This window comes from Lagenorhynchus albirostris, chromosome 3, assembly GCF_949774975.1.
Source record: "Lagenorhynchus albirostris chromosome 3, mLagAlb1.1, whole genome shotgun sequence".
NCBI lineage: Eukaryota > Metazoa > Chordata > Mammalia > Artiodactyla > Delphinidae > Lagenorhynchus > Lagenorhynchus albirostris.
The window spans coordinates 123,611,560-123,634,314 of NC_083097.1; the positions used below are offsets into that span (position 1 = coordinate 123,611,560).

A 22,755-nucleotide genomic window follows, 5' to 3' on the forward strand; every position below is an offset into this window, starting at 1 on the left:
CACAAATAGTAAGAACTGGAACCCTACCCTGTACCGTGCATTTTATGTCTGTTTTTATACTGTTTCATTTTACTTTATTTAAATTTAATCCTTACCATAACCCCGCCAAGTGCGTTATATTAGCTCCATTTTATGGATGGGAAAATTGAGCCTCGGAGACATTCATTAACTTGATTAAGGTCATAGAGTAAATGGGGAACAGGACTGGGATTCAAAAGACCACTCTGGAAGCCATACAGCCTATGAAAAAAATGTATTAAAAAATTCTGACACTTGGTAGGGGCTCAGCAATTGTTATGTTGTTATTCACTTAATATATAATTAATTATATGTTAGCTATATTGATAATTATATTAATATAATTATGTATAATATATAGGATTATATAATGTATTATACAATGCATTAATTACATGAATTAAGTGGAAAATTGACTAAACTTGGAGTCGGATCATCTGACCCACATTTTGGCTCTGCTCTTTATTAGTTCTGCCAAAAGGCAAGTCACTTACACACCAGTAATTCTCCTTCATACACAGGCATGAGTGAGACATGGTAGCTGTTCAATAAAAATTTGTTGAAAACTGAAGAAACAAACGAAGGAATCAACGAATGAGTAAATGTTTGTCTCTTCTGGGTCTTAAAAAAATGACTCTCGTGATGTACACAAATGAAAAATTAAATAGTTAATGCTCAAATGAAAACTTCACTGTCAGTAGTCTGAGTCAGAGGTACCCCAGACCACAGCGGTTCCTTATAGCGACCCCTGTGGTGCCAAGGGGATACTGCAAGGGTTATTGCATAGGCTTCCCGGTAATGCCTGATGTTGACATTTTGCCCAGGATTTGTTTGCGCCGCCCCTTGTTTGCTCCTCCTCTGCTGCCTATTAACCCTAGCCTGAGGAGTAAGATTTTTGCTTAGTCCTCTACATAAATGCCTGCGTATTCACGTAATATTGCAATGCTCTGGCAGAATACATATTGCTTGGCTTTGTTAGAGAGTGCCAGGAGTCAGGAAGGATTGTGAAGGCAGGAATGTCTGGGGTAGGATGCATATACTATTCTTTCATAGTTTACGGTTTTATATTGATCTTCTATACTATATCCTTTTATACTTATAGTGAACTGAAGACTTTACAAATAATTAAAATGTGACTTATGAAGCCTACTGTTGATCGAGTCCTTGTATCTCAGCCACACATTAAAACTTTTGGTACTAACCCTGCTACATATCTCATTTAACTCTCACAACAGCCTAACAAGGGAAATTATCTTAGTTATCCCATTTTACAAAAAAGGAAAGGCAGGCTTCAAATGTTTCAGTAACTCAGTGACACACATCTAGTGGCAAAGCTAGGGCTGGGACCCAGTCTGTCTTCCAAACACATATTCCCTCTCATAACAGAGTAGAAAGAAAAATAGGCCAGAAAGAGAAAAGACCAACATAATTGGGATTCTGCTTTATGTCCATCAGTAATTAAAATAAAATGGAAGTACCTGGCTTGTGTGATCTTTCCCACAGCAGCCCCTATATAACTGGGGAGATGCCAGCACTAAGAAGCAGGGATCCTTTGTCAATTACAGAGTGATATATAAAATGTCATTTATGGTTAAGAATGGCAGACTAATAGAATAAAAGCTTATCTAGTCAATGTTTTGTACAAACAATCAGAAATTATTGCTTTTTTTTCATTCTTGTGCTTCTTGGGAGGTATTTTTTAAGGATGAATCACTATTTTTTCTTTAAAAATTCCTTTAGGAAACATAATATGTTTTGGCAAAGATATTTAAAACATAACACTGCCATTTAAAAGAATTCAAGTACATTCACACAGAGAAACTCTAGACACAATAACATACCTTCCCTTGTCTGTTCTCTGGGAAGGACTTGCTTTGGAGGGGGAGAATTAGGGAGTGAATCTGATGGACTGCCTTGACCCTTTTTGTCTGGCATCTTAGTGAGTCTGGAATATTTTGAGGCTATAATTGGTCTCTTAAGTTTCCCTGAGCCTTTGTGTTTGCAAATGAATTTGCAGCCTGGGTAAAGACAACAACCCAGCTTCCCTGAAGTAAGGAGAGACTGAAAAAGCCAAGATGGTGAAAAACCATGCCAGAAAAGTGGACAAGACAGTGTTTATATTTAGATTATTGCTTTCATATGGACGTGCGGAAGAGAAACACAAAATCAAGAGACACAAAATGCCCCATAAAATCAACTTCGGATTTTCTTTGAGCTGACACTTTTTCCTGGACTTCTAGACAAATGCTCCCCTCCTGTGGTCAGAGGGTAGAATACAGGGGAATAGAGAAATTCAACCTGAAGGATAAGGGAAACGAGTAGGGAATGTGTTAGTCTTTTTGCCTGTTTTCTGAAGAGCTTTTGGTTTATGGACCAAAATTATTGTTCAAAATATAAAATAAGGTAACAACAGGAAGAAATAGCAAAACCCTTATATAATAACAAAACCAACCAACAAAACCCCAGAAACAACAATAAAATAAATTTCCAAACAATGACCCAGTTTACCTATTTCCACATTCGTGGAGCCTTTTTTATCATCCAAATGAGAACTGATACTTCTCTAAAAAATAAACAAATGAATATAACAAAACAGAAACAGCCTCACAGATATGGAGAACAAGCTAGTGGTGAGAAGAGGGGAGAGGGATGGGTGAGGGGCAAGAAAGGGGAAAGGGATTAGAGGTACAAATTACTAGGTATAAAATAAATAAGATACAAGGATGTAAGTACAGCACAGGGAATATAGCCAATATTTTCTAATAACTTTAAATGGAGTATGATCTATAAAAATATTGAATAGCTCTGTTGAACACCTGAAATATATTGTAAATCAAGTCTACTTCAATAAAAACATGGAAAAAGGACTCCCTCCACAGAGACTGTGCTACGTATTAGGAAATGTATTAGTTGCTGAAGATTGAAAACTGAAAAACGCATATTCTCTGCTCTCAAATAACTCAGATTTAATTGGGGGTACAAGTGGGAATGAACAGAACAAATAATTTTAATTACCTGGTAAATGACAAGATGAGTACACATAGAATGCTTTGGGAGAACAAAGGATATTGTGTCCAACTCTTGAGGAAGACGATGGCTAAGCTGAATATTCAAGTTTTAGAAGAGGTATCCAGGACATAAATGGCCACGCTGAGAGTCTGAGCCTTATTTCCTGTAGCTGGGTTAGACAAAGTAACAGGCTTGTGTTGGCTGCAGTGTCTTACCCCAGCCCCAAATCCCATGTTTAGTTCCATAAGCGTTTGAGAGTCAACCCCAGGTAGGCATGGGAAAGCAAGGAGTAATTTTAAAGATGAGAACAAGCTGCTATGATTTGGACATTAAATCAAGCTGGAAACAACACGTAGGGTAAAAATAAAGAGGACACAAGTGGAAGCAGTTAATTTAACTAAGAAGCTGCTGCAAGGGTTCAGGCGAGAAGCTCTTAATAGAAGTGATGGAGAATAGAAGACAGGTGGGAGAAGTAAAATCAGTAGAACTTGTGAAGGACTGGATGTGGAGGGTGAGGGAAAAGCAGGAGAGAACTGAGCCCATGAATCTATCCGAATTCTGTCTAACAGCTCTCACCGACTTGGGGGAACTAGGAGAGGGAACAGGTCTGGATTCAAAGATTAACTCAGGATACTTAGCAGATGATGGCTTTTAACGCTCCTGTATTGATTTCTATTTCATTGTTTTGGGGACTTAAGTGCCTTATCTTACCAGAAGTTCATTGAGAGCAAGGAACATACCTTGTCTTATATCCCTTAGAATGCCTCTTGAAAAAGCACTCTTTTCAAATTGTTAAAAATGTCATTCTCATAAAAATTAATGAGCATGTGTCCAAGTTTTATGTACTCCATTAAATAAAGAAACCAGTAGAATAACTGACCTGATTCAAGAAAGATTTGAAGAATGAGGCAAAGTACGGTGAAAGACAGCAGTATGCTAGAAACCAAAGTGGTTAATTTGCATATAGGACAAACGCCTAATCTTTGAGTTTTTCTTTTTTTTATCATGCAGAAAAAAAAAAAGTCTCACCTTATCAACTTTCTGCAAGTTAGCTTCTAGCTTTACAGGGCTGTAAAAACAACGGGGTTCTCATCAATTGCTGCATTTCCCCAGGGTCAAAAGACTTTTCAATTGACATATTAGAAACCACTCTGAAATGAAATTAGAAAGACAAATATTCATCATTTTGCTTTACTTCCATATTTTGAATATTTTTCTACATATTGATACTTTCCTATAGTAGCTCTAAGAATATTTAAAGTGCACTTAAAAAATATTGAATTTATACCCTGTGGCTGTACAAAAATACATCTGAGGTGATGTAAATTAAAGGCAAAACTAAAGTAAATTAAAGGCAAAAGAGTGAAATCAATAAAGTAAAAAGAAAATAGAAATAATTGACAAGATTCCATAATTAAATTTCAGATTTGTTCATGCATTTCTAGGCAGTCAGGGCAAAATGATTTACATAATAAATTATTTATTTCTTATTATAAAGGAAGAAGAATCTAGTTCTTGAAGTGGCTGTTGTTTTGTTTTCTCCTCTCCTTCTAAATTCTAAAAAAGAGTGTCATATGGAGCTTCATGAAGATGATATAGATGTAGTGGCCCTTGTTCTCAATATTTTTACAGGAATACAGGCACAGATTCCCAATGCCTCTTTGTTATAGAGCCTATTGATCAAAACCAATGTTTTCACATTTATAAGTGCATCTGCATGCAAAAATGTATTTGTTAAACACATTTTTATTTGGAGCATTTTCAGTGAGCAAAAAAGCCTTCATCATTCACTCTGACATTTCGTATGTAAATACAAAGTAGCTTAAATAAAGTAAGCATTCTTTATCAGTCACTGGACACATACCTTTACCCATGGGGTAGGTAAGCACTTGACTACACATCTGCACCCCTATGAAAGCTGCTCACCTGTAGGTCAGAGGCACAGCTGTATCATGAGCCCATAGGAGGAGTCCCTTTGTGTGGGCTTTGTATGAACCTAGTGGATGTTTACCTGTCCCACTGGCACTATGGTAGGAAGTGTGTTCCATTAATATTGGTACATATTAATGTACCAATAGGTACATTAATGGTAGGTACTTCCTACCATTATGGTAGGTACTTCCTACCATAGGAAGTAATGTATTACTTGCTATGGTAGGAAGTGTGCCCCCATTAATATCTCCAAAAGACACCAGGGTACTTTGTTTTGGAGCTAGAAGAAGTCAGTTGAGCTGTTGACATGATTAGCATATTTGAGTTATACACCAGAACTGGAGTTCATCAAAACTTTTCATTTATAACATTAGACAGAATCCATAACAATAACTGCCTATTTCATGGCATGCTGATATGCTTGGTACCTTTCTCATAGAGACTCAGGCAATTGTAAGTCTTCATCAGATAACGTAGTCATGATGTCTTGAGGGCTGGGGTTACGTCTTATTCTCTGTTTTAGGGATCTGACGTGACACAGGAGATGGTTCCTATAAACGGGTAACAGAACTTTAACTTGATGAGTGACACTTTTTGCTAAAGATAAGAGGTTGCAACTTAAGAACCATTCTTAGCATGGATTTTTCAAGCCCACCCCCAAAGACTAATATTATTTTTAATTATTCTCAATAGTGACCTATAAAATTATGCCTCACATTGTGCCATATTGGTTATTTGTTTCACGTATACATGGGTCGTTTCCCCCATAAACTGTAAGCTCTTTGAGGGTCGACCCATTCATACCAGGCCATTGGGATGGACACATATTGATGGTCATGTAACAGATGCTTGTTAACTTGTTACATCTAGTGGGTCTACAAGGTAGAGAAAAAAGGTAGGTGGATAAAGGAATAGCTAGAATAAGAATGGCAAATAGCTGGCAAGATTCTTCCCCAAACTATACTCAGAGCAGGCATGCTAATGACCATAGTTCCCTCCTCATGAGTGAAAATTGTGCCTTGGACTCCTCACCATAGTGCCCCTGGCAGGTACAATAAAAAATTCAGAGTGGATAGATGAGAAGAAACCTATTTACCATCTTTGATGTAGAGTTTGTTCCCCAACATTATACGGATAACCCTGATTTCCCTCACCCTGCTTTTCTAAAGTAGATTAAGAGTTAAAACAAAACAAAAACCTATGGACAATGCAAGATAAAGTTTTTAAAAATGCAGTTTGTTTTATTTTTATATAAACTAAAACACCAGAGCTCATTGATTCCTGTATTAAATACATAAATTATAAAATAACCATTCATAAAACTTTACATACAGTAAGTTGATTCCAATCTCTACGGTAATAACATACAGTACATGTACATGTTTGGTGTACTTCAGAGGATCATTCTGGTGAAACTCAGTGAATTTATATTTTTCTTCCATTGATAAACAAGCACTGAAGCAATATATGGAGTCATGCTAATGAGATGGAGAGAAAGAACCCCAACTGAAGCAGTTGATTGAATGAGAACTCTGAGAAATTGACCCCCTGGCTGCATTAAAACAGTAGATGTCTGGGGAATTACGTATTCCCATGCACGGGCTTTGTACTTGAGTCCCCGCAGAACTGTATCGTGGAGGTTCAAGCAGGCATAAACCCTTTACGGAATGAGATTTTTAGATGATAAAAATATGTGACTTTGGGCTAATATTAATACTGTAGATTGTGCTGGACTCTGTTGCTCTTTCCAGAAAAACCACTGGCGTCACCAGAAGGCTAGTTTATGGGCTTGGGTAATTGGAAAACCAATGAGTAGTTCTTTGCCTCAGTCAAAACCAGGGAATAGTAGTAATGGACAGAAGGTAGAGGAAAGAGAGAAGAGACAGGCAAGCAGGGGTAGAGCACAGATACCAGATGCTAAACAAAAACATGAGTTACCCAGCAGCATCAGAAAACCCCTTCCCAGTTCCTCAGTCCTAGGACAGAAGTACACATTTAGTAAGCGCTCACAACCATCATACTATATACAGAATGTATATGTGTATATATCTACATCACATATTTAGAAAAGTGTTTGGATTTTGATCTGCCTCATTGTGGGAAGTTATTATGGTTAATGGGGGGGGGAAATAGGCACATTTTGTGACTTATCCATCAAATATAAGTGACTGCTGTTATCAAGGGATGCTGGGGAGCTGCTTTTGGGAAACTGCATCATCCACACTATAGGAAGTTTGTAGAGGCTTGACTGTAGGCAAAGTTGGACTCCAAGTTGCTTATCTACAGCACTCCCACCCTACAGAACTTTGATATCACAAGGATGGAAATATAAGCATGGGTTCAAAGACCTCAATGCACAAACAGAAAGATAAAAACAGGGAACTTCACCCAATCAACCACCTGTACCTCTGAGTTTCATATACTAGGTTGAATATAGCAAATTATAGTCCTTTTATTTTTGCCACATTGCCCCTTGAAGTATATCTTTAGTAATTATGATTAAACATTGGTCTTGTACTCTTAACGATAGAAGATTTATTTAGAAAGAACTAAACTGCCAAACTAAAGGCAGCAAAGGAATGTGAATCTGCTCTGCCTGGTACTGAAATGGGATCACAGAGGATCAACTCCAACTTCTGTTATGTCTGAATCCTCCTGCCACAATGCCTGAGGTTCAGTCTCAGGACAATATATTATATAGAAATGACAAGGCAGTTGAACAGAATGGAAGCTTTTGGCCCTCAAGACCTTTTGACCTACTCTTTTCCCTTTAGAAAGTAGAAGTCCACTTAAGGAGAGGCTTGGGTCCACCCTGGAAGCATTAACTCATGACATAAACAGTCATCTAAGATTTGCTTTGATGACTATCTCTCAAGCTATATCGAACTTTTTCAATATAGCAGATAAATATATACATACACATTCATGTATGTATGTATATGTATACATATATATACTGTACCATTCTTTGACAGATCAAAAATGCAATTAAATATTTTAAAAATAAAATATCTATGCTGCCCATCTATCTTGATGTAATATAACACATATGATCCAGTTATTTAGCATCAACACAAAACAGATGAATACTATTTTTACAGTTTCCATGAAAACCTAGGCAGGTTAAAAAGACATGCTTCATTTTAAAACAATGAACTTATGAATTACATCAAAGACATTGAACACATGAATTATACAATGGGTTTACAGAAAAAGTTGACAATAAATAGGCAAAAAGGAACAAATTTGCCAGAGATTTATTTTATATGGAAAACCACAACAGTAAGTTCAAATACTGTAGCAAAAATTTGTTTGGCAAAACTTTATTTCTTCTATTACTAGTGGAAAACGTATGTCCTCATTCTACTCCAGTGATGACCCATGAGCCTTCTACATCATCTCTGTCCTTTAGAAGAACCATGCCACCTACATGAGCAGTTTTTTTAACAAATGGAAAAAAAAAATCAAAGCAAAATTTATTCTTCCACCCCTAAAAACCTTGCTATTGGCAAAAATTTCATTTATATGATGTAAGTTAAAAGGGATTTGATAGTTATTTTTAGCAAATTCTAGTGTTACCTAAAACAAAACTTGGGTGGCCATTAAAAAAAGTTAGACAATTTACTAATAGATGCTTTCTAGTTTTATAGTCAAATACAGTCTTCTATTTCTTTTTCCTTTCTCATGAAACTTTTCCTGTCCTCAATAGCCATGCTAAGTTGGGACTTTCATTTTATCTCAAACTATCTTTTTAATATCTTCAGTTAAGTTTATTTTCCAAGAGATGAAGACTTTGTTAAGAAAAATTAAGTAGAATGAACTCTGAAGAATGCTGTTCTGATTGCTGCTAACCCACTGGCCAAATATGTCAGGATAGTTAAGATGTAGAAATTGAAGCAGATATTAAAGACCCAAGTGGGAATCATTTGATCTCTGTAAGAAGTGGAGTCACAATAAACCTCTCCATTACTGAGACACTCTTTTTACGCTTGCTGAACATAGTATGCAAGGGAAGCAGTCATTTAGATATGATCCATTTCTGTGGACCCATGAGTGACTGGAACACACATGTACAATTTTGCTGATGCTTTTTATAATTGTGGAAATGGATAACAGAGAATGTGCCTATCAAAATAGTTAGCCCTACCCCAAGATATGTTAATTTTGAGGATCATGAGTAAGGTACGGTAAAAATATCACCTTTTACCTTAAAATCTTAGAGAAATTTGCTATTCTCTTGGATCTTAAGCTAAATCCCCCTCCTTGTTTTTTTTTTTTTTGCATTTTCCGTAAACACATCTAAAGCTGCTTAGATGGCCATCGCTCTTGTATGATTTTGTATGTGATACAATCAGATTTATAGCAGATAAGGTACATGATTAAACTACATTATTTTAATAAATATTTCTGATTGTTCAAACCCCAGTCAGTGCTTGGATATAAAATTTAGCCTACAAGTTTCTTGGTGGGGAAAGCAAGATGAAGAGGAAGAAAGTAGGTTTGGTGGAGCAGATGGGGTATGAATTTGCTCAGATGCACGCTGGAATGGCCAATGGAAAAGTCGTCTAAGATATGGGAGAGTAATTTATCCTCTTCCATATGTTCTGACTGAGATTTGAAAGTGTTGGGTCACAAACTGTAGTAGCACCCTTTTTCATATTGCCTGCACAATGCATGTACTATTCATACTTAATATTGAACCTACCCAGTTGAACAAAGAATCCAGCAGAAGGATAGTTATATTGTATATTTCCAGTAGGACATCTCACAAGACCTCCCCTCCAAATGAAAGGGATAATTAGACTAATTATGTGATATTCTCAGTTCACTTCAAACCTTAATTTCATGGCTGGCTCTCCTATGATAAAAGTGGAGTTTTGTATTATGGCATGCATATACAGTAAGGAGAGCTAGAAAATGCTTATCATTGAAATTACACATTCTTCTAACTTGTTCAATAGCATGAGAATGATCTATTTACTATAGGTGATCAGGGATCCTGGTTCTGGATCGCTCCATCTTTATTGCTAGTAATTGATGGGAAAGCTTCAGTGCTACCGTGCTTAGATTGAACCAAACTGAAGCACTATTTTATTACACAGGGGACTCTTTCTCAACAACACAAGAAAGTCAAATATAGCAGTCATTATAATTACAAAGCACTTTGTGCTACTTCAAGCACCTCTTATTCCAGAATTGCAAAAAAAACTCAAAAACCAAACAAACAAAAAACCTTTATGAAAAAGCATTTTAACCTCATTTTGCAGACGAGGAAGCTGAGGCACAGAGAGGTTAAGTGACTGGGCCAAAGATACCTGGGTCAGCAGTAAATATAAGAACAAAAAGTGGGATTCCCGCATTGTAGCTTTTCTTGTACATTCTTCAGTTATTGTTCTGGCTTTGAAAATGCCAGTGCTAAAACTGAAGAATAAGATACTGAACCCATGTATGGAAGAATTTGTGTAGCATTTCACAGAAAGAGTTTCTGGTTCCCTACACACATTCTTAATGCATGGGAATGCTAGCCCTGTAAATAAAACGCTGACAATTTGAAAAATTGAGGCTGTTTTGTTATCTACAGTAAATGAGGCTAAAATTAGTTTTTCAGGAACATTTATTTGCTCTCAGAGCTGAATCCAAGACTCAGTATTACATAACCTAGGAAAGTACCAGTCTTCTAATTGTCTCTGGTAGAAAATGACCTTATCAGTAACACAATGTTACTTTTATATAAAAAAGTAGAGCTACCTTGTTGCTGTCAGATCTCTGGGGAAAAAGAAAAACGTTATCAGTCTAAATGACAAGAGGTCAGAATGCTCTAAGCATATCAGGATACTTCTAAAAATAATCATAATTTCATTTAATAGTCACATCTCTGTGGTAAATTCAACTGTTGGTAGAAGTTTACTTATCGCCTCTATTTGTATCAAATCACATAACATGTTATTTGCAGGCAATTTTAAGCAGCCATTTGAAGACCAGTATTTTGGAAATGGAAGTATTCAGAGGTGCCTCTGGCCCTATAGTCGTTGACATTCTAAACAGAACTAAGTCAGGGAGCTTGTGATTTAGAGCATCATCTTCTTAATTTTCAATATGAATGAGATCAGTTTGTTGCTCATGGAGGACCACGGATGTGACAGAAGGCCAAGGAAGCATCAACATCTGCTGTTATTTCGTGTGTTGCATTCGCCTGGGTCTTTCACTTTGGTTGCCAGTTTAGTCAGGGTCACTGTGATCCACTTCTCATCTGTCATGTGTGGAATGCATTCCACAAGCTCCACCGTTTGCAGAAAAACAAACCAGACACTGCTTTTCTTCTCACTCAAATTGCAGATGTCTCAGTTCCTGAGTTTTAAACAATAATAAAGACAGAAAAGCAAATCCCTGTAGTAAGAAACCAGACTTTTCAAATGAAATATTTTATTGTAAATAGCTCCTCATGGGTATTCCTCGTGCTTCAATCCCCACCCACCCTTATTTTTTTGTTTGATTTTTTAAAATGATGTTTATTTCAGGACTAGTGATTCCATGGGGTGTAGTGTTACATTAAAATGACATCCCCTGCACAGCAGGGGTAGAATGTTTCTTTGTAACTTTGGTTCCATGCCCAAGACACATCTTTGCTTGATCTGCTGAAACTGTTTCCATTGCTGAATTGTTTTCTTCTCGCAATCTATGTTTATAGTTCTTTCCTTCTGGTTTGACCTATACATGTTTCATTAAATGCAGCATATATTGTAGATTTTCAACAGGGTCATGTAGGAACTGTCAAGTAAGAAACCTTGAATAATGGCTTTAAAATACACAGTTGTAGTCCTGGCTACATTATAGTTCTAAGCTTTTGATCTCCCTTTCACTGCTGTAAACATTTCTGCCATCTTTGAAGGTTTAGAAGTATCTGCTTTTCTGCGGTCTTATCCGTGTTTTCGGTTACTCTGTAAAACAGACGGAGAAATTCTTTAATCATCACTTCTGTCAATAGCTGAAACGGAATAAAAGCACAAACTCTTTTTTTAAAAGAAAAAACCATCTTTTATTTTTTACCACCTCTTGGAACTGCATGATCTTGTGCATGTTATATAAAGAAAATCTCTAAGCTTAATTTCTTTAATTTAAAATGAGAGAACAGAAGTATCTATTTCAAGGGTTACTGCAACGTAAGGCATGTAAAGCAATTAACAGTTCTTGTCTCATATAAGTGGCCTGAAATATTAGCTGTTATCATTATTGCCTTCTTCTCTGGGACCTTCTAAGCCAATGCCTTGAGAAGCTCAATTAAAATATTATTTTCATTTTATTGTATTTTAAAAAATTTTATTGAAGTATAGTTGATTTACAATGTTGTGCTAATTTCTTCTGTACAGCAAAGTGACTCAGATACATATATATATATACATATATACATATATATATACATATATATATATTCTTTCTCATATTCTTTTCCATTATGGTTTGTCACAGATATTAAATACTGTTCACTGTGCTATACAGTAGGACCTTGTTGTTTATCCATCCTGTATATAATAGTTTGCTTCTGATAATCCCAAACTCACATTCATTTCCTCCCTTAAACCCCTCCCCCTTGGCAAACACAAGTCTGTTCTCTATATCTGTGAGTCCGTTTCTGTTTCATAGATATGTTTAGATTCCAAGTATAAGTGATACCATATGGTATTTGTCTTTCTCTTTCTGACTTACTTTGCTTGGTATGATAATCTCTAGGTCCATCCATGTTGCTGCAAATGGCATTATTTCATTCTTCTTTGATGGCTGAGTAATATTCCATTGTGTGTGTGTGTGTGTATGTGTATATATATATATATATATATATATATATATATATATATATATATACCACATCTTCTTTATCCATTCATTTGACAATGGACATTTAGGTTGCTTCCATGTCTTGGCTATTGTAAATAGTACTGCTATGAACATAGGGATGCATTTATATTTTTGAATTTGCTGGATCATACAGCAACTCTATTTTTATTTTTTTGAGGAACTTTCATTCTGTTTTCCCTAGTGGTTGTACCAATTTAAATTCCCACTAATAGTGTAAGAGGAGTCCTTTTTCTCCACACCCTTTCCAGCATTTGTTATTTGTAGACTTTTTAATGATGGCCATTCTTACTGGTGTGAGGTGACACCTCATTGTAGTTTTGATTTTCATTTCTCTAATAATTAGCGATGATGAGCATCTTTTCATGTGCCTATTGGCCATCTGTATGTCTTCTTTGGAGAAAGGAGAAATGTCTATTTAGGTCTTCTGCCCGTTTTTTTGATTGGGTCGCTTTGTTTTTTTGTTGTTGAGTTGTATGAGCTGTATGTATATTTTGGAAATTAAGCCCTTGTCAGTAGCATAAGATACTATTTTAAAAGCCGGTCTATCTAAGTTTTACAGTGACTTACTTTTATGTCACAACAATTGTGTTTAATGGCAGATGGTCTCTACCCCAAGGCCCTGACCTGAGGATTCCTTGGGAATTTTGCCACACAGATTTCCTGTTTGGTCTCAGAGTATCTCTGAAAAGGTATTTCCCTGGGCTATGCCAGTCAAGTCTCCTAGCTCTGTTCCTCTTTAAGTCCATGTGTCTGGGTTTTTGCTTGGGTAGAAGTTTAGGACATAATATGCTATTCCAATAAAAGCCAGAAAATGGCACAGAGCACATGTTACCATGTGCTGCCTAAGGACATGGCCTTTAGAATGTGAATGGCATGGATGGAGAAAATGGGATTTCCATGGAAAAGTCATTTAAATTCTCCAAGGCTTAATTTCCCCGTCTATCAGGTAAAGGCACTAATTCTGTAGCAGGATTTTACTGGCACTCCAGAAACAGTGACCAAGATCCAAAGTGGTGGAAAAGGGGGCATGTAGTACCTTAAGGATGCTTCCAGTCCACCATACAGAGGCAAATTAGAGATTTGCCAAAGAAATTCCTGCCATAGGTGCCATAGGTGCGAGTTCGAAATATTTCGAACTTGTATTTGCAGAGCCACTTTGTCTACTTCCAAAGACTAGATTAGACTGAGATGAAAGAGTGACCGAGTCACAGAAGAGAACCAGTGGGAAGGAACGGCAGTGGCTGGGATGAAAGTACTGTGGGAGGCAGGGGAGGGTGCTAAAAGGCGGTGCTGGCACAAAGGAGACTTGCGTTCTATTGCTCAAACACAGAGCAATGCTCCTCTATTTCTCATCCTCCTTTGTCTATCTAGGCAGAGAACTGGAGAGGAATGGCAAGGCGAGACGGGGCAGTAACTTCCTTCCCAACAAGAAGCTGAGGCCAGTACCACCAATGACGAGAGCCAGAGTCTCAGTGGAAGGGCTTGGGCCCCAGCCAGGCAGGGGATAGTGCAATGGGCTTCTAAAGAATTCACACATATGACCCTCCAAATGGCCCCATCACCTCTCATAGAAAATACAACAAGAACTGGTCAGTAATAGCCAGAAAAACAGCTTCAACCACCAGGGAGGGGGCCATAACCACTGCCCATGGGTTGAGAGGCATGGATCATTTTCCCTCTTCCTCTTCCCTGCCCTCCAGAAGAGCTGAACCTTGCAGAGGGCAGAGGAAGAGACCTCTTAGAGCCAGCTCGTGCACCTCCTTCACCATGGGGATAAGGGAAGAAATGAGATGAAGCAGAGACTGAAGCTGAATTTTTAAATTAGGCTAGACTTTCAAGAACTGGAAATGACTGGGGAAAACAAACTGGGGAACCAACCTAAGATTTAATTAAAGGATGAGAGAGGGAAATAAGTGAAAGCCTTGTTTTGATAAAAATAGATTGCAGGGCTTCCCTGGTGGCGCAGTGGTTAAGAATCCGCCTGCCGATGCATGGGACACGGGTTTGAGCCCTGGTCCGGGAAGATCCCACATGCCGCGGAGCAACTAAGCCCGTGCGCCACAACTACTGAGCCTGGGCTCTAGAGGGTGCGAGCCACAACTACTGAGCCCGTGTGCTGCAACTACTGAAGCCCACGAGCCTAGGGCCCGTGCTTCGCAACAAAGAGAAGCCACCGTAGTGAGAAGCCCGTGCACCGCAACGAAGAGTAGCCCCCGTTCACCGCAACTAGGGAAAGCCCACACGCAGCAACGAAGACCCAACGCAGCCAAAAATAAATAAATAAATTTATTAAAAAAAAATAGATTGCACTCAGACTTACATCCCACTGAGATGAGAGCCTCAAACAACTCGTTACACCTATAAGATTCCCATAATCCCTGGTAAAGAAGAGAACTAATCTGAATGTGTATAAAAGATGCTTTAAGGTGTGTGTGTGTCTGTGTGCGCGTGCACGCTCTCTCTATAAATATATATGTATATACATACACACACACACACCCAGTGTGTTTTTATATATAAAATAAATATGTAACATAAAAGTCTTTTACTTGCAAATTTTCAATTTATATAACCTCAGAGATAAATCCTAAATTCTGTTTCAAAGCACATATGCACCATTTCTCCCCATCACAACTGAAGTAAAGCCCATCATTTGAGTAAAACCATGTTGGTTTTAAAAAACAAATGGATTTATAGGTAGTCTCCCAGAATGTTAAATTTCTGCAAATTGAGTATCTATAAAAGGAACTATGATTTCTACAGCAAAGCCAGGTTTATTCAAACAGGCATTATGAATAACTGAAGTAGTAACCAATGCGTCACCACACATGACCCATTTTCAATGACCTAAAGGTCAGTATGCTATAACTAAAACTGTATAAAATACAAATCCATCTTTGATTCAGAAGGCCCTTCTGGATATTACAAAACCTCAGGGATTCTTTTGAATGTATTGCTCTACAGCGCTGAGCTTTAGTTTCCTCCTCTGTAAAACAGTGACTGCAGTCATCCCTTCTGAGAGTTTACGACATGCCACCAGACTCTAAGTTGATGAATGAAGTGATGTCATTTCTGACTTCTGACTCTAGTATCCAAGTACCTGCTGCATTGCTCGGTTCACAGAAGAAACTTAGCAAATATGTGCCGAGATCAATGGATAGGCTACTTATGTTCCCTGTTCTTTAGAGTCTTCTGTTAGAAGTTGGTTCAGATCCTTTATGGACCACGTACTTAGAGGCACATTGATTAACAAACTGTAGCTAACTCCTGTTCTCTGGTTATGACAAATAGCCAAAACTCATGAACAGCAATCACGCCCTATTCCTGACTTCCACATATGCTTTTCATGGTAAAGGGTACCACCATCTAACCAGTTATACTGTACCATCCGGGACCCTAAGGGCCATTCCCAATACTTTTCAATCTATCAACCCTTATATACAACTTATCGTACAGTATTCAATAAATGGTAGCTGTTATTCTTACTTCCATTTTATAGATGAGGAAACTGGTATGGAGGATTGTTAGATCATTGGTCCTTGAGAATCCTAGTAAAGAAGATAAAAATATTGAATGAAACTTAACTGAAGCTAGAGGATCAAGGAAGGCTTCCCTGAGTCCGTAATTTTACAATGAGATGGGAAGGACAAATGGACATTAACTAGTTGATGGTGCTGTTGGAAATGTGGTCCAGGTAGAGGGAAGCACGTCTCAGAATGCATGATCTAAAACAGAACGCTTGGTGTGTCCTAGGAACTTGGCTTTTAATGATCCTTTCTATGGGCTAGGTACTATATTGGTTACTTTACTTATATAATATTACTTAATTCTCAGAAAAATAGTAGATGCTATTACTTGCTAATTTTTAATTAGGAAATTAATGTTTGGAGGGGTATAATAGTATCTATTTTCCAGAACTGTTGTAAGTATTACATCAAATAATGGACATGAAATGTACTTTTTCAACTGCAAAACAGGATGTCCTCTTCCTTATTATAGTATCATTACTATCATTAAAAATGCATTTATTGATTGTCAACTATGTGCTAGACACTGTCTAGGTATTTGAGATACAAGAGTAAAGAAAACATCTATGGTCTTTGCCCTCATGAACTTTATATGCAAGGAAGGCGAGAGGCAGTAATTAAAACAAAACAAAACCAAACCCAAAACTCCAAATGCATATAACATTTGACTGGGAGTGAAATCTAGGAAGACTTCCCTGAGGGAATCACAAGTGAGCTGAGATCTGAAGGATGAGTGAGAAGGTGTTCACTAGATAAAGCAGCACAAAAAGTATAGTTGTTCCTCCGTGTCCATGAGGGATTGGTTCCAGGACCTCCCACCAAAATCCAAGGATGCTCAAGTCCCTTATATAAAGTGGTGTGGTATTTGCATATAACCTATGCACATTCTCCCATATACTTTAAATCACCTCGAGATTACTTACAATACCTAATACAATGGAAATGCTATGTAACTAGTTGCCTGCATGCAGCAAACTCAAGTTTTGCTTTTTTGGAACTTTCTGGAATTTTTTTTTCCGAATATTTTCCATCCACAGTTGGTTTAATCCAAGAATGCGGAACCTGTGGACATAGAGAACTGACTCTACTCTGCACACAAGGGCTGAATGGGCAGACCTCTGTGGTAGGCAGAAGGGAGTATAGCTCATCAAGGGAAATCCTGGAACAACACGAGGCCTCAGTTAGTCTGTAGTTAGATCAGACAGGGCTTTTTTGGCCACATTAAGGAACCGTGATTTGACCCTAATGGTGATGTTTTCCCAGGAAGGGGGCATGATTAGATTGGTGTTTCCTAAAACTCATTCGGGCTGCTGTATGAAGAGTGAGTTATGAGAGTGTCTGAGGAGAAGCACTGACTCCAATAAGTAAGATATCACCCCTGTGGAGCTGGGGGAGAATATATTGATGTATTCTTTCCTCTGTTCACTCATTCTTTAAGTTATTCTCCAAACAACATATAAAGAACAAACTGGATAGTTATCTTGGTGTTACATTACTATGCTATCCAGGGCCCTGATCTAACAGGTCACAAATCTGCTTTCACCTTCATTTACCCAGCTAGTTATTCATTCATACATCTGCCCTTCAGTCCATCTGTCAATTTAAAATTTATTCAGCACCTAAGTATATATAAGGCACTGTTGTACACACTGAAGATACAAAGATGAATACAGCATAGGCCCTACCCTATGCTTTACTAACAGTCTAATGTGTGAGACGGATAGGGAAACAATTTTAATACGACTAGATAAAGGCTAATGGATATGTTTACATAAAGGAAGGGCTGATTAGCTAGCATATAATGCTGCATCAAATGGACTTCTTTTACCAATATAAAAGAACAAGGAGCAAAATTCTCCGATTTTAAACAACGTATATTGTAGATATTGGTCAATTGCCATTTGTTTTCCACATGTTACCTATAGGCATTAGTGGGAAGAGGGATTGAAAAAAATGTAAATGTAATAAGAAATAAACATTCGTATATTTTAATGGAGAATTTGTAACTAATCAGCTGTGGCTGTTTTTATAATACAGCATTTATTGTTAAGTTTTTTTGGGATCAGAACAACAACGCAATATTATGTGCCTTTTAACATGGTTTATGTTACTAGACAGGAAGCGAAAATATTGAGCTATCAAGTTCAAAAATTCATGGTTGACACCAGAGAAGTATCATTAAAAATGAACTAGAATATGTGGATGAAGAATCACGCTCACCTTGTGCTCTGTCTGGTCTTCCCAACTTCAAAATGAACAAAGCTGGTTCTGTTTTGTTCTTCACTAATCCATCCCTCCTCAGAAGAGGAGGATTTTCAATGGTCATTGTAACCTGGATGTAACAACTAACCTGGTGATAGCTATTTCTGCACTCCTCTCATTTTCTTGTTTCCTTTGCCTTCCTGTGTAAGTGTCTAACATGGAAGAATTAGTGGTACACTATTTATTAGAATAAAAATACAGAATACTTGGGGGAAAGAAATACATGAAGGAGATTAAGAGGTACAAACTTCCAGCTGCAACATAAACGAGCCTTGGGTATGAAATGTACAATGTGGGGAATATAGTCAATAAGTTGTAGTATCTTTGTATGGCAGCTTGTAACTAGACTTATTGTGGTGGTCATTTTGAAATGTACAGAAATATCGAATCACTATGTTGTGTAACAGGAACTAACATAATGTTATAGGTCAATTATACTTCAAAAACAAGCAAAGAAACTCATAGAAAAAGGGATCAGATTTGTGATTACTGGGGGCGAGGGGTAGGGGGAAGAGGTACTGGATGCACAATCAAAAGGTACAAACTTCCAGTTATAAGATAAATAAGTTCTAGGGATATTATGTACAACATGATAAATATAATTAATGTGATTGTATATTATATATAAAAGTTGTTGAGAGTAAATTCTAAGAGTTCTCATCACAAGAAAAAAATTTTTTTCTATTTCTTTAATTCTGTAGATGCTCACTAAATTTACTGTGATAATCATTTCACGATGTATGTAAGTCAAATCATTATGCTGTGTACCTTCAACTTATACAGTGTTGTATGTCAATAATATCACAATAAAACTGGAAGGAAAAAATGAATGCATGAGCAGATGGTATCTCCTGAAACTATGTGGGGTTCCCCTACTTAAGGTAAAAGTCCCACAATAACGCGTGAACGGAGTTATTTAGTCAGCAACCACTGAAAGCAGTAAGGAGTTAGGAGCCTTCAGCAGCTTCTAGTTCATCACTGACAAGAATGACTTAGGTAATTGCTACAAGGAAAGAAGCATAAGTCATTTCATTTTAAGGAGGCTATCTTTATATGCAATTTAAGTTAGTCTTAGGTTTAGAGCAGAATATAAATCTTTAATTTAATAGGAAAAATATTTTTGTGGTTATTTGCAGCATGCTCTTACTACCCGCCAATAAGAAAGCACTTTTCTTCCTTACTTCCTCCTACCTCTCTCTTGCCTGCTTTGGACATATAAGTGGCATTAATCACTTTCCAGTAACGTTTTATTCCCTTGTATTATTGAAATCCAGATTATTCTCGGAAAAGAAGAGATGAAGAGGTAACTACTCCTTTTGGTTTAGGTAGTAAACTACTCGGCAGTACTTAGAGGTTTTATTTTCAAACTTGTATATTTGCAAACTCAGTAAATGTGATAGTCAACTTTTTTTTCTTTTTTATAATAGCTAAGAGTTGCTGATTACTGAACCATGTGCCAGTCAATGTGGCAAATCCTTTATATGTATAATCTTATTTAATTCTTTCAACATAATGCCATGCTGGAGTTAATATAATTATAACCATTTTATGGAATAGGAAACCTAATCTTGGTCTAAACCTACCATGACATAGCTAGTATATGGCAGGATTCAAACTTAACACTAGAGTTAACTTCAAAGCTGTACACTCTACTCAGCCTTTTTCCTCTACATATTTTTACTACCCAGATTCACTGCCACATTAATTGGCTATATTATTATTATTAATTATAATTGCATTTTTTCATTTGACCATTCCTCAGTGTCAATCACGCACGCCTCTGGAGGAAAAGCAAATCAAATTTTGTATATCCCTCGAGGAGTTACAAAAAATTGGAAAAGGTATGGAGATGAGCACATTGCAATTTCAAAACCCAAGAGCTATGTAGTAGTACACAGATTGTAGACAGGACCCCTCTGATTGCTGATATATATGAATGTAAATAATGCTCAAAATGTGAGAGAAAGGCCCTCTTTCATTTGTGAGGCAGAATGGTGTTAAAAGTGGACTCTGGCGTGAGCCTGTCTGGGTACAAATCCCAGTCCTGCCCACTGTAGCTATATGGTCTTGGGAGAATCACATGCTGTAGTTTCTCCAACTTTTAAAAAAAGAAATAAAAGCAACACATACTTTCTAGGGGGTTTTGTGAGGATTAATGTATCTATTGCTTAGAACAGCACCTAGCATGTAATTGTTAGTCATTATTGATATTAATGTCCAAGCCTACTCATTTCCTAGCTAGTATTTATGTATAAGTTTGATTTTTCTTCCCTACGCTACCATGTAGTACTTGTGTCTCAATGAACTTTATTTGCCTCATTGATTGACTGATTGATTGACTGTTATTTGGGGGATGGGAGGGCTGTTTGTTTTCTCATGCTCTGGCCATTTTGATCCTTTCCTAGAGAATCTCACCTATTTCTCTTTAGATATTCTCATTCAGTTTAAGAAACTAAGTCCTCTTCTTTATGTGCTGCAAGGTTACTACCCTTCTTGTCAGACAGAGGATAATTTTCAGTCTGAAAAGAAAATCTTTTGGAGGAAGGAATAAAGCCAGGGAGTTGGGTATATGAGGATACAACTTTCTGGGGATATCTGCTTCACTCCTTCCTTGTATCAGGTCATGTTAAAGTACTTTTGCTTTTCTGTTTCACATCCAGGTAACAGAGTTGATACCCACAGAGAGAGAAAGTGTCTCTCTTCCATTTTTCAACTTGTTATAGAAAATGTTAAGTAACGTGAGGTCCACGAAAGATCCCTGCATAATATAACTTAATAGGATAACCAAAGTGGACACACACCATGGTAAACAGATTTAGAATAGCAGCTAGCCCTTGTTTATTTTTAAATAATGGTGTTAAGGTTTGTGGTTTCTGTACCTGGGTAGACATCAGAATCACCTGGTATGCTTGTTAAAAATATAGATCAATCTTTACTCTCCACCTCTCTCACCCTCTGTCTCATCCCCACGTCTAGTAATCTGCTTCATTAAATCGGAGGTAAGGCTTTGGAATCTGTATCTTTAATAGCATTGGGAATCACTGTCTAAGATGATTTATACTTGTATTCATAAGAAATTGACTTGATAATATAATAATAGTGAGTCTTCATTTTTTTCTAAATTGACATTGAAAACTATCTTATTTTAAAACAAGATCCAATTTCCCTAAACAGTCTTTTTTCCTGAGTCCTGATGAAGAGGGACTGGGAGAAAGGGTTAAAAAATCAGTCATTTTTAACTTGTTAGAAGCAGAATTTTCAACCTGGAAGAGAGACTAAAAACATACTCATATTTTTTTACTTTGCAGATACAGAAACGACTCTTTCAGTGTAATGAGGGGCTACAATGAGAATTCACAGATCCACAGACATGATGACTTCCCAAAGCAAGACAGTTAGCTAGAAAAAAATTCTTGATTTCCATCATGCTTCACGGTCGCTTCATTGCTTTAATAATCACCCAAACGGATTGGATCTATTTCTCATTTTATGGCATTTAAATACCCAGTGTATTTTTTAAAAAAAACATGGGCATAGTAACTATATGCAGCATCCTTCTTATCAAATACCCCTTAGAAGCACATTTTGAGAATTAAATGGAATCTTACCTGTAAGAGGCACCTTGACATCAAGGCCATAGAATAAAGGCAAGAGAGAAGAACAAGAATAGAAACAGAAACTGCAGAAGAAAAAGAAGAAGATTATGTAAATCTGAATTTCTGTACTGCCATTCAGGTCGTACAAAACCTCAGCTTTTCCACTTTGCTCAAATCTGACCATTTCTCATATATACACCAAACACCTTTTATTTCAAAAAACCATACCTTTTATTTATCCACTGGTAAAGCAATGCAATGAATAACTGGTGTTTAACTAACATCGACTGATACATTTTAGAACTCTGAGAGGGTCTTAACAGGTCATCGGCCTAAGCTCCTAATTTTATAAGTAAGAAAAATAAGCACAGAGCAGTTAATCAATAGTCTAATTGCCTATAATCTGATGGTATAGTGAAGCCTAGAGGTTAGACCTTCCAAGTCCTACTCCATTACATGTTATTGTCTCTATTTTTAATGAGTGAGAGGGTAATTTAAAAAATTAAAAATGATCAAAGTGTACACAATCACTCAATGCTATCATTATTTGGTTAACG

General features: G+C 37.1%; 1 protein-coding gene across 2 annotated transcripts in view; it reads right to left on the bottom strand.

Moving 5' to 3' along the window:
- Positions 1-22,230: 22,230 nt before the first annotated feature.
- Positions 22,231-22,755, bottom strand: part of JAKMIP2 (janus kinase and microtubule interacting protein 2) — a 53,854-nt gene continuing 53,329 nt past the window's right edge. For both annotated transcript variants that reach the window (XM_060146465.1, XM_060146464.1), the window contains one exon: positions 22,231-22,281. In XM_060146465.1, coding sequence (XP_060002448.1) covers positions 22,231-22,281 — 51 coding nt within the window. The remainder of the gene's footprint in view (positions 22,282-22,755) is intronic.